Source organism: Marmota marmota, unplaced genomic scaffold (genome assembly GCF_001458135.2).
Source record: "Marmota marmota marmota unplaced genomic scaffold, marMar, whole genome shotgun sequence".
Taxonomy (NCBI): domain Eukaryota; kingdom Metazoa; phylum Chordata; class Mammalia; order Rodentia; family Sciuridae; genus Marmota; species Marmota marmota.
The window spans coordinates 244,451-257,331 of NW_026000261.1; the positions used below are offsets into that span (position 1 = coordinate 244,451).

Genomic DNA, 12,881 nt, shown 5'->3' on the forward strand with positions numbered 1-12,881 from the left:
TTCCTTTTCATCTTTTTTTTTTTTTTTTTTTCGGTACTAATACATATGAGTCACTCAAACCCCAAAGGGTGCCCAGTCCTGTGTCATTTCCTGGAGTAGTATCAAATAATTCCATTTTAAGTAAAAGTTTCCTTTCCTCTTCAATGACTATTTAAAACAAGTTGATAAATAACTTTCCCATTAATAGAAACATTTAATTTTACTTCAATTGAAGGCATTCTTTAAGTGCTTGCCAGGTAAGAATTTTGTAGATATTGAATGCAAGTCTTAATAATGGTCTAAATATATCAAACTCAAAGATGTAATAGAGAGATACCTTTCCTTCTCCTATCTTTACCAAGCTAAAGCTCATATTAAATCTTTGGATTGAAATGGGGCACACGTCTTTTAATATTTTTATTGTTATAGATGGACACAATACCTTTATTTTATTTACTTTTTTATGTGGTGCTCAGAATTGAACCCAGTACCTCACACATGCTAGGTAAGTGCTCCACCACTGAGCCACAACCCTAGACTGGGAACACCCCCTTTAAAAGCTTTAATCTCTTTCATATTTCCCAAATACATTTTTATGCTGTCCAAAATAAATCTGAATAGATTATGGAAAAATAAATCTGCTAATGAAATTAATTAACCTTCACATCTGAGAAATATATCCAGTTTTCTTTCTAGTGAAAATTAACTGAGCTTGAGTGAGGCTCAGGGCAATCTTAGGGAGGTGTATATGTGTGTGTATATGCACACACAAGATTATTTAGTGTGCTGCAACTCAAAACAAAAATATCATAAAATGTTATGACTTACAACTCAGAAATCACCATACACAGTTTCAGCTCCTACTTCCAGCTAAGCAGAAAGCTTATCTATTCAACACTGAAAGTGCCTCCTGCAGTGTCATACCCTCTCAAATACAGTATTTAACTGAAAAAACTAGATTTTTATGTTTCAGATTTCACTTTTTACTTCATATAGGTATATTAATTGCAACCAATCTGAGAAATGACGCTTAACTCAGAGTTGGGATTTACTATGTAACTAGCTACCCTGCCCTTTTGCCAGAAATTTTGAGAAATAAAACTTAAAACAATTATTTACTCTATCTGATGGTAAACCCTGGTAAATCTATGGACACTGGAAATCACTACCAGGGTATAGTAATACCACCTAAATTTCATCACCGGCGACTTTTGTGTATTTTGTACTTCATAAACATAAGAATTGTTCGACATAAGTCATTTTGTAAGAGTAAAATATTAATCTAATCATAACATGTTCTATCATGACAGACACCTCAAATTCTATTTCACAGAATTTGGAAAAACCATTTAACAAGGATCAAAGGCATTTGAAATCCTGCCTCCTCCCTGCTTCCTCCCCAAAACACAGATAATAATTTCTATCCTTTAAGATGGGTATTTAACTTCATTAATATGGCTGTATAACTAGGGAGTTCTAAATCAATTTTTTGAACATACAAAGTCACTAGAATATTCCCAAACTAAAGGAAAAAACAGAATATACACAGAACAGGTCAGATTCCAAACTTCAAAAACTCAAAATAAATTTGACTTGAGCAAATATTATTTAGAAAATGATTCCAAATGTTCACCAAATAATAGGAATTTTAAGCCTTTTTTAGAAGTAAATTTCTGATTGAATATTTAGTAATATAAAAGTTAGAGCCTAACAAAATAATATTAAAATAGTTACCCTTTTGCGACGAGAGCAAACCTGTTTCCTTTCTCGCTGCACTAATAGAACGAACCTTCTCCCACGCCCAGAACTGGCAATCTGGAAGCCCAACATTCTTCTTACAATTGCATCTTTAGAGAGCAAGTCACAACACTTCCTGCTAGCAAAGGAGAACACCCTGACAAAAGAATGATACAATACATATGAATCCCCTTCCTGTGGGCCTTGAGATCCTTTGCCATGGATTTAATAAATTCTAACTTAATCACGACACTAGGAGAAAAGTTTATTTTTTCATTTCAGCTCCACTTTTAAAACCATACAAGGACCCAAGGGAATTTAAAGTTGGTTCAGGTCAAATAGCTACAACCCATATACCTATTTAGAGTTTGAACAGTAGCCAAGTAACCTGCTTATTTTAGAACGCATGGAACAGCTTCTCCCTAGTGCCCAAGTCACTCAACCATAGTCAAGTACATTACTTAGAAAGGCAAGTTAACTGTCTCAGACCATTTATATTCTCCATGATTCATTTTGATCCACATATAACATTTACACTCCATATTCTGGTTGTTGAAGAATTTATTTAAAATTATGTATATTTTGGTTTTTATTGAAAATATAAGCTCCTGAAGGAACTACATTTTTTCTGACAAAAATTTTTTCATAGCACATAGGAGTAAGCCAATATTCTCTGAACTGGGTAATTTTCTATTGAGAAGCAGGACTACAAAGTAAAGAGCTCTGGAGCTGGACTGGGTTCAAATCCTGGTTCCACAATTTACTACCTGTTGTGTCCTTGGGCAAGTTGCTTAAACTCTTCTGCCTCATTTTCTCATTCAGGATAATGACAATAATAACTATTTCAGGCAGTGGATGTAGCTCAGTGGTAGACCACTTGACCAGCAGGCATGAGGCCCTGGGTTCTATCCTCAGCACAACAATATCAATCAACCAATCAATACCAATTCATTTTTTTTAAAGAGAGAGAGAGAGAGAGAGAGTTTTAATATTTATTTTTTTAGTTTTTGGCGGACACAACATCTTTGTTTGTATGTGGTGCTGAGGATCGAACCCGGGACGCACGCATGCCAGGCGAGCGCGCTACCGCTTGAGCCACATCCCCAGCCCAATACCAATTCATTTAATAGTAACTATGTTATTGTTGAGAGGCTTAAATGATTTAATATATGCCATAAATTTAGATTATAGCCTGGCACATGGTAAGTACATGATATGATAACTGCTCTTATTAAAATTTGCTTTTAAACTGTCTAGCAATCTGATCAGTGAATTGCTAAATTAAGCAACTGGTTAGTTGTGAACACCCTTTATGGAAGTGAAGAAAAAAAAAATCAATGGGAGTACTGGACTAGGCTCAGGACACCATTTCTATACACTGACACAGGACAAGTTAAAATTTTGAGAGGAAATGTGGCACAACGGAAACATTGAGGTCTTAGCTATTTGACAAACTTCAAGTCTCTGTGACCTGGAACAAATTTCGTAGCCTCTCTGAGCCCCATGTTCTTTAGCAATAGAAGTTTGTTTGTTTGATTTTAGTACTGGGGATTGAACCTAGCGGCACTTTGCATTAAGCTACATCCCCAGCCCCCTCCTTTTAAATATTTTTTTAAAAATCTGCTTATTTATTTATTTATTTATTTTTAAAAATATGTGGGGTTTTTTTAGATGTTGATGGACCTTTATTTTATTCATTTATGTATATGCGGTGCCGAGACTCGAATCCAGTGCCTCACACATGCCAAGAAAGTGCTCTACCCACTGAGCCACAGCCCAGACCCTATTTTGCTTATTTATATGTGGTGCTGGGAATTGAACACAATGCCTCACACATATGAGGCAAGCGCTCTACCGCTGAGCTACAACCCCAGTCCCCCCAGCGTTTTGTTATTTTTTATCTAGAGACAGGGTCTCGCTAAGTTGCCCAGGTTGGCCTCAAACTTGTGATCCTCCTGCCTTAACTTCTCAAGCTTCTGGGATTATAGGCATGTACTACTACACCTGGCAACAATGGAGCTAATTCCACATAACTTCAGAAGGCTGCCATGATGATCAAAAAGAAGATATATGTACATGAGAGCATCTGGGTCCAGGAAGGTGCTCAGTAAGTGGCAGATATTATTATAATCTGTCTGGAGTAAAGCATAATACTACAATCTACTCTGTCTACCTCTGCAAATGGAAAAAGTGAGATAATAGATACTCAGTCTTTTATAAAATATAAAACAAGGTAATGCATCTTATTTATGATATACTGGCTTCTTGGCATATGGAGTCGAGTCACAGTTCATTCACATGTGAAAAGAAGCCCTCACTGGACAGTCTCCATTATGAAGCAGGCGGTGTTCTCCTGTCCTCATCACTAACCACCACCAGCAGACCCTGGATTACATCTCGTCTCCTTAATGGAAGTACTTTAATTTATTGCACCAAACACTAAAACTGCATGAAATATCAAAAAGCAACACAATCCAGAACAGAAGGAACATAGCAGCAGGAGCCAGAGGACATGTTTTTCCATCTGTCTTTATTGCTGACTCACTATGTGAATGAAGCCTCTTCAACTTTCTGAATTTCTTCATGTGTACAATAAGCATAGCACTGTCTGCCTGCAGCCATGTTAGAGTATAGGAAGTAGTAAGGAGCTACCAAGCACTTTGAGCTAACTGGAAGATTATATATGTATGCATTAGCATGCATTTTGCAGGCAGAGAAAATTGGGACATAAGCAACTGCCTTAGGTAAAAAGACAGTATCAATGTTAGACCAGAAATGTTGGGTTTTTCCCAGCCTTACCTTTTCTTCAGCCACACCTGTCACCTCAAGCCACTTAGATGGCTTTGTCTCAAGTGCTATTTAACTACCTTTTTCAGAGATGTAGCATTACCATTGAAGAAACTAACATTTTTAAACATAAAAATATTCTGAGAAGAAAACTTTCTCATTTTCATGCACAAGTTTTAGAGGTCCTTACACTAGGGCTACTTAAAAATGTTTTAAACTTCCCCATTCTTGTTCATCTGGAACATATATACTTTCCAAACTCATAAGGTTCCCCCTGCCACCACCCCCCACCCCAGCAGTACTGGGGATTGAAACTAGGGGCACTTTACCACTGAGCTACATTCCCCAGTCCTTTTAATTTAATTTTATTTTGAGACAGGGTCTTGCTTAGTTGCCCAGGCTGGCCTCCAATCTGCCATCCTACTGCCTCAGCTTTCCAAGTAGCTGGAGTTATAGGTATGTGCCACTACTCCTGGCTAGAGGCTAATCTTTGATCAGAGTAAAATCTACCAACTTCAAGTCACTGATTTCAAAGTCTATTTACCATGACAGAATTGTTTTCAACTACATAATATTGTAGTCAATGTTACAGGAATAGACACTCCCTTTGAATTGACTTGGGAGTATAGCTCAGTGGTACAGTATTTGTCTAGCAGGTATGCAGCTCTGGGTACATCCCCAGCACCACAAAAGGGAAAACAAGGCACAGTTTTAAAAACTTAGTAAATTTTGGGGAGGGCATTTCCTAAAGGACAGTTCTGCCACATCAACTGTGTGACCAGTTTTCATCTATGGCTCATTTTGTAAAAGTCTATCTCATTCACCATCTGAGGTGTGTGTGGGTGTGCAGAGAGTAGAGGGGAGTGTGTTTGTGTATGTCTATTGTGTGTGACTTCGTGTGTTATAGAATCTGTTTTTACTACTGGTAAGGAAAATTGGCTTGGGAATAGAAGATGGTGGCAAGGATTGTGTAATAAGTTTTACGTTTTTACAAGCAGGCCACAGAATGAAAACAACTTTTACGTTGCATTCCAAATTCATCATAATGAATACTAAGGAAAGCTAATGGAAACCAAGCTCTAACAGCTGTGACAAACAAAACCGTGAAGTTCACACACACCTATGGGCATATGCACCCCTCGGGCTGGAAAGAGACACACCCAAAACAGGAGCAGGAGACTTGCAATATGCAGTTAGAAGAGGAAACACAGACATAGTATTTTTAAGGTCTCCTTCAAACTTTCATCCAAACGTCATGCTCTCCACCACACCCAGCACTAGGTATGCTCTTTCCGTGTGTGACATGTACACTGGAGGCCTCTCCCAGTGTGTTTAATGACACACCACAACATCATCTATTTTCCTTTCATGGAACAGGATTTTCCTATCTTTGTCACTTAAAAAGCAAAGCAGACTAATAAGTAACACAGTGAGTGAAACATCAAAGCAGAGAAATCTAACATACAAAGCAGGAGCCAAATTAACATGCTGGAAATTGCTACTGTAATTTTGATCCATATTGGAAAGTTTAAGAAATTTATACTAGAAGCAATATTAAGTATACAAACGTCCTGTTGCACAGATGTATCAATTTGAACAATCAAGTGGATCTGGTTTCTGTAAACATTTTTTTCTTTTTTTCCCCCCAGTGCTAAGCAATGAACCCAGGGCTTTGTGCATGTCCTTAGGCAAGTGCTTTAACCTGAGCTACACCTGAGCCCCAGTAATCTTTTTTTTTTTCACATTTGGGGAGAAAAATAAGTCACAAAAATATCTTAATTTCAATATTCTGAAGGACATCCCCCAGATACTGAGTATTTATTAGCTCTTTGTGTAATAAAGTAATCAAATGTTGAAAATCAAATAGGATTATTATTGTATATTGAATGATCTACTTTGTCCTAATGCATTAAAAACAAAAGTTTGAAATAAAGACAATTTTAATTATGAATTTTTAAAACTTGTTAACACATGGGGCAGGGACTGATTTAAAAGACATCTGGGGGGGCTGGGGTTGTGGCTCAGCGGTAGAGCACTAGCCTAGCACGTGCGAGGCACTGGGTTCGATCCTCAGCACCACATTTAAAAAAATAAATAAAATAAAGGTATTGTGTCCAACTACAACTAAAAAAATATTTTAAAAAAGACATCTGGGGCTGGAGATATAGCTCAGTGGTACAGTACTTGCCTAGCATGAGTGAAACCCCCATTTAGACCCCCAGCACCGCTAAACAAATAAATAACACGATAAATGACATCTGTGTTTTGTTCACAGTTAATAAAAACATACAAAGACATAAGGGATATATGCTCTACACCTTTCTATCCTGAGGATCTCTCATTCAAAGAGGAGGAAAGGTATGAGAGAACAGGAAGGCTTAGAGGGAGAAGGGCAGAGAAATGAAGACAGGAGAGGAAAGGAGAGAAATAACAACAAATTCCAGCTAACCTAGTAGTTCTTAAAGTTTTGGACCTAAAGACATGAAGACTCCAAAGAGCTTTCTGATAGGCAAGCTGGATCTGTCAATGTAGTTATTTTTTTAATATATTCAAAACCATTGTCAATGTAGTTATCATATTAGAAATTACAACTGGAGGGTCTGGGGATGTGGTTCAATAGTAGAGTACTTGCCTATCATGCCCAAGGACCTGGGATTCAGTCCCAGCATTTAAAAAAAATTACAATTAGGAAATGTTAAAGGTATTTAGTAATTTTTTAAAAAATATTTTATTTTTTAGTTTTCGGCAGACACAACATCTTTGTTTGTATGTGGTGCTGAGGATCGAACCTGGGCTGCATGCATGCCAGGCGAGCGCGCTACAGCTTGAGCCACATCCCCAGCCCTGGTATTTAGTAATTTAAAAATCATAAAGGTCTTGTGCCCATCTACCAACTAAAAGAATTTTTAAAAAATCATAATAAGTCCATTACTTGCTAACATAAATAATATTTTTTATAAAAAATAACTATTTTCAATAATAAATTTAGTTAAGAGTAGCATTATTTACATTTTTGCACTTAGTTGACATTTGTTATGCACTGTTTACCTTATTTAATTTAACACAAGACAGTTGAATTTTTATATCTGCTTCACATTCAATCTATAACAATATGTGATTTGATTTGCATATAAGAAGAAAACTTGTCCTCCCACAAATACATTCTTAAAAAAGGAAGAAGTATTTAAAAACTCTTTCCAGAAAATTACAGATATTTTTTAGTACTACACCAAAGCTCCAGAAGTGGTAGTTTTTTAAAATGTTGGTTACAATATGGAATCTGCTGTATTTCAATTTTTAAAAAGAATTTTCTGTTACATTAAAATCCTTTGTTCTAGTTGAACTTTGGACTTTTTACCCACCTTGATTTTGTTACATCATGCACTGGTCCTTTGAAAAAGATTGTTTCACTAAGTTACAAAGATCATCCAAATGCCGACACTTCATTATACAATATTTAACAAATCACTTTCTATTAATTATACCATCAGTCTCATTAGAAAAGTCTAAGTATTGATGGAGTAGGGGATGTAGCTCACTGGTTGAACAACTGCTTAGCAAGCACTAGGCCCTGGGTTCCATCCCCAACACCCTCCGCAAAGGAAAAAAGTCTTGGATACCAAAAAGACTACTTAATGGCCAATACAAATTTCCAAAAATTTAAATTTTTGCTTGAAAGCTCTAATTTTATCATTGGCAACAAGCCCTCTCCATTATTGAGATGACAGGCACAGTTGGTTCATTTTTGATAAAGTATCTGTCAAATATTCAGTTATTTGAATATTCAATTATTTGAACCTTTCAAGGAAAATTGATTTTCAATTTTTTAAAGCACCAACTAGTTCAGCTCACAACTTAACCAATTGCACAAGTATGTTTGCTCATGACAACCATGTAGCGGAAATGCTATATGGGTGGGTCCAATCTCATGATGTAGGATTTTTAAAAGATGCATACCTGAGAGTTCAGAATTAATAAAATTAATGTTTCCTGCTTCATCTAGGATATTAGTAACTGAAATGCATGTTATAGATTTTTTTTTTCAAACAGTGAAGATATGGTGTTAAGAAATACAATGATTATTAATACAGAATGGTGCCCCTGTCTTGGCTTTGCTAAGGCACTAGCAGTTTTGTTGTTGTTTTATTTTGTTTAATACTGGGGATAAAACCCAGGGGTGCTCTACCACTGAGTCCTCTACACATTTTATATTTTGTTTTGAGATAGGGTCTCACTAAGTTGCTGAGACCAGCCTCAAACCTCATCCTCATGCCTCACCCTCCTGAATCACTGGGATTACAGGTGTATACAACTGTGCCTGGCAGGTACTAGCACTTTTGCATCATCAGTGCAAATGTCAACACAGTAAAGAAAGCTAATAACACAAACATCTTCTCAAAAAAGTAATTCTGACCCCCATGGGTGCATACGCCATGCTTCAATACACACATGAAGAAATAAGGTATGTAGGTTTTAGCACGAATTTTCAATCCAAGGATAAAATTATTAAAATTACATATCTAGGTTTTAACCTGAGCTCTGTGCTGAGCTCTGTGCTGTTAAGCTGCAAAAAGTAAAACCATGTCATTAATATCAATTTTGAGGGGAAAACTAAAAAACTTATCTATTCCAGAGCATATTTTGGAGAGAATTGGGTTCATATTCAAAGACATGATTTGATCATGACAGTGTAATTTAAAACCTTTTAATAAATTTTATTAAAAAGACTAACAAAGGAAACATTTGTTACAAAATAACATCTAGTTCATTTGTATCAAATAAAGATTTTTCTTCTGATAAGCATTAAGAATTTCCTTTTCTGGCATAAAGGCAGCACAGAAAAGTTTTGAAAGTAAAACTCCGTAGGCAATTCAAAAATTATTACTAAGTTAAAAATTTAAAAACCAAGTATACAGTATTTATAGATAAAATAATATGGGGACTATTCTAAAGCAAATCATTAAAAAAAAAGAAAGAGGAAAGGACAGGACAGGATCAGGCATGGTTTCACATGCCTGTAATACCAGCTACTTGGGAAGCTGAGGCAGGAGGATCCCAAGTTTGAGACCAGCCTCAGCAACTTAGCAAGACTTTGTCTCAAAATAAAATTTAAAAAGGCTTGGGGATGTTGCTCAGTGATAGAATGTCACTGGGCTCAATGCACAGTACTCAGTTAAAAAGAAAGAATGGGAGACAAAGATGAAATAAGAACATCAAACATTAATTAATAATCATGAAAGCTTGGGGTAAGGGTGCCTATACTCTTTTACTTTGTATGTTTGAACACTTCCATAAAATTGTTTTATACAAAACTATGTTGGGAAGCAAAACTAAAATTCCTGGCTTTATTTATTCAATAGACAAGTACTGATTGAGCATCCACTCTGCAAAAGGCATCAGGAAATACAAGGGTTTAAGAAACATGCTTTTCATATCCTCAAGGGGCTCAGCATGACTGCGTCCATACATGTTAATATTATAAGCACAGAATACTAATCATATCAACATTAATTCCTTAAAATAGGCATGATGCCTCCACTATGACCATTCTAAAGGGTACTTATGCTTGAGCCAACTGAGTTGTAAATCAGCACAAACTTGAGCCAACTAAATTATAACTCATTATCATGGAATTTTAAGAAATAATAGAAGAAAACTGGCATGAGAACGATAAGACCAAAAGGAAACTTAAAAAATAAGAAGTGAGACTCTCCTTGGGTTTCCTCTATAAAAGGAAACGAACAAGAGATGTGAGCAAATATGGGCATGACCACATCATTTTTCCACCACAACCCGTCATCTTATTTCACTTCAGGACAGGAACCATCATGTCATCTCCTTTGAGTCAGCTCGTGTACTACTCACATAGGCAAAAATAAATGAACAATACATTCATTTTCCAGGGTGACCATTAAATACATTTAAGGATTTTATAAGTCTTCAAATGACAGAAGATATATTTGTAAATGCCATACCTTCACATTAGAGGCTAACATGTCCTTTCACCCCCTATATATTAAACCTATCCTAAAGAATAAATCCATGGGACTGAGGTTGTGGTTCAGTGGTAGAGCACTTGTCTGGCATGTGTGAGACCCTGGATTCAATCCTCAGCACCACATATAAACAAACAAATAAAGTGAAAAATCCATTGGCAACTAAAAAATATTAAAAGAAAAAGAATAAACCCATAAGTTTAATCAGTAATATTTCTCAGTTTCTCAAGTGATCTAAATAAAACACTGATAAATGATATGTAACAGTGAGAATAAAAGAAGAAAATATTTACTGTAGTTATCAGTTGCTAGTTTCTTGACCTATATTTGAAATTGTCAAATTTTCCTTATTCAAACTCCAGATAAAGTGTACAAAAGTCCTCAAGACTCATTCAATGATGGTCTTTAAAATCTGAGTGGTAGCATTAAATAATTTTAAATTGATATACAGTTTTTACATTTATTATGCTCTACGAGGGCAGTGATTTTTGGTCTGTTTTGTTTATTAATCCATTTTTAACACCTATGACAGTGCCTGGCATGCAGTAGCCACTCAACAAATCAAGCTTTCCACATTAAAAAAAAGAAAAATCATCTTAGATGTTAAGACATTATTGCTTTAGATTTCAAACTTTAAAATGACAACTTTTTGACCTCACAAGGAATAACAAAAGAAAACTTCAAAAGAAATAGCTGCTCTAGCATTTCCTGCCAGCCTGCCCTAGTCCAAGATTAACCTTGTCAGTTCTTAGGAAGACATGTAAAATCCCCTTTAAATGACTAATTCAGATGAAGTGGTAACATGAAGCCATAGCCCCTAAGATTCTGGTTTCTAGTTGTTACCAGATGTTACCATCACTTCAAAGTGTTAAATGCATCCATGGATGGTTTCAGATATACTTGCATGTGCAATATTTCCTGACTTCTACAATTATTAGAGACAAGTTCGCAGAGAAAAACTGTTTTGTCATTGTCTGATAAAACACCCTGAATATTACCAATTGTCACTGCAAGAACCACTACCAAGTACGCTGTCATTGGAATTCTTCCCTGTAATTCTCTGAAGCACATATACACATTATCAAGGCACAATTCAAATAAGTTTCATTTCATTGAGAATTAGCCAGGAACAGCCTGCTTTCTATCTCTTCTGAATACATTCTGAATATGTGTAAAAACACACACACACACACACACACACACATATTCCTTTCACAGAAACATTTGGCTAGAAATGTGTGTGTGTGCGTGTGTGCACATGCAATTTGGAATTACCCCTTTAGACAAGTGAGCTGTCACCATACATACATTGTTCCTCTGCTAGGTAATAATTCAACAAATGTACCATGTTATATCTAATCACATTTCTCAGGTTAATTTCTTTGGTTACATTGCCATTAAAGCTTTATTAGTTTAATTTTTTTTTAACTCTCCAGAGAGAGTTTAGTTCAGCAACAATGGTTGCTATTTTCTACACATAATAGTCATTGTTAAATCTGGCTCAACACAGAATTGTGAACACAATGCAGATTTATCAGTAAGATTGGCTACAAAAATACCATGGTCTCATAAAATGGTTATATGCCATTGTCACTCAAATATATGGGAGACACCTTGCAAATTTTATTTATTATATTTCTGTTGAGATGCCTCATATTTCTTTGAGAATGGAGTAGAATCCATAAACATAAAACTATGTTGGTTAAGATTACTAGACACTGGATTGTAACTGACCAGTCTTGCTTGTTCAGTATTTTATTTGGCAAACTGTTACTGGGCACAGCTAAAATCTCATTGTAATGAATTCTGCCACAAGTCAGAAGGCTTTTGTGATCTTCACTTGCTAAAAATCACATTGTTGGCAAAATGTCATTTGCACAGGAGCAATCAACCTCTTCCCTCTCCTAGCTTATTGCCTCAGAAATTGGCTAAAGCCATAGCTGTGTTCTTTTGACAGGGTAGACTATTCTAGACTCATTGGCTCTAAGAATTCACCGCTTCAGAGAATGAGCTTTCAAAAGCCCACATAAATGACTGGGACTATGGCTGAGTGGTATAGCACTTGCCTGTAGAAGCAAGGCTCCATCCCTAGCACCACAAAGAAAAAGACCAGATAAATACAAAAATGCAATAATTATATGTGAAGAAAAAGTTGCATATTTCTTTATGATGAGAACCATTATATCATTCTGTTTTCTTTGTCTGGGGGTGGAACCTAGGGCCTGCTCTACCACTGACCCAGTCCACATTCTTCTTTAAATTATACTTTTTAGCCTTAGCAACCTAGTGAGGCCCTAAGCAACTTAGTGAGGCCTTATCTCAAAACAAAACATAAAAAGGTTCAGTGGTTAAACACCCCTGGACTCAATCACTCATACCAAA

General features: G+C 36.0%; 1 protein-coding gene across 4 annotated transcripts in view; it reads right to left on the bottom strand.

Moving 5' to 3' along the window:
- Window positions 1-12,881, bottom strand: part of Pls3 (plastin 3) — an 80,314-nt gene that overhangs the window by 50,078 nt on the left and 17,355 nt on the right. The window contains exon 1 of one of the 4 annotated variants that reach the window (XM_048796916.1): window positions 1,714-1,860. The exons of 2 other annotated variants lie outside the window; for them this stretch is intronic. In XM_048796916.1, coding sequence (XP_048652873.1) covers window positions 1,714-1,809 — 96 coding nt within the window. In that variant the 5' untranslated portion in view covers window positions 1,810-1,860. Of the gene's footprint in view, window positions 1-1,713; window positions 1,861-12,881 lie in introns of those variants that run through there. One more of the 4 variants, XM_048796914.1, reaches the window with a different exon arrangement.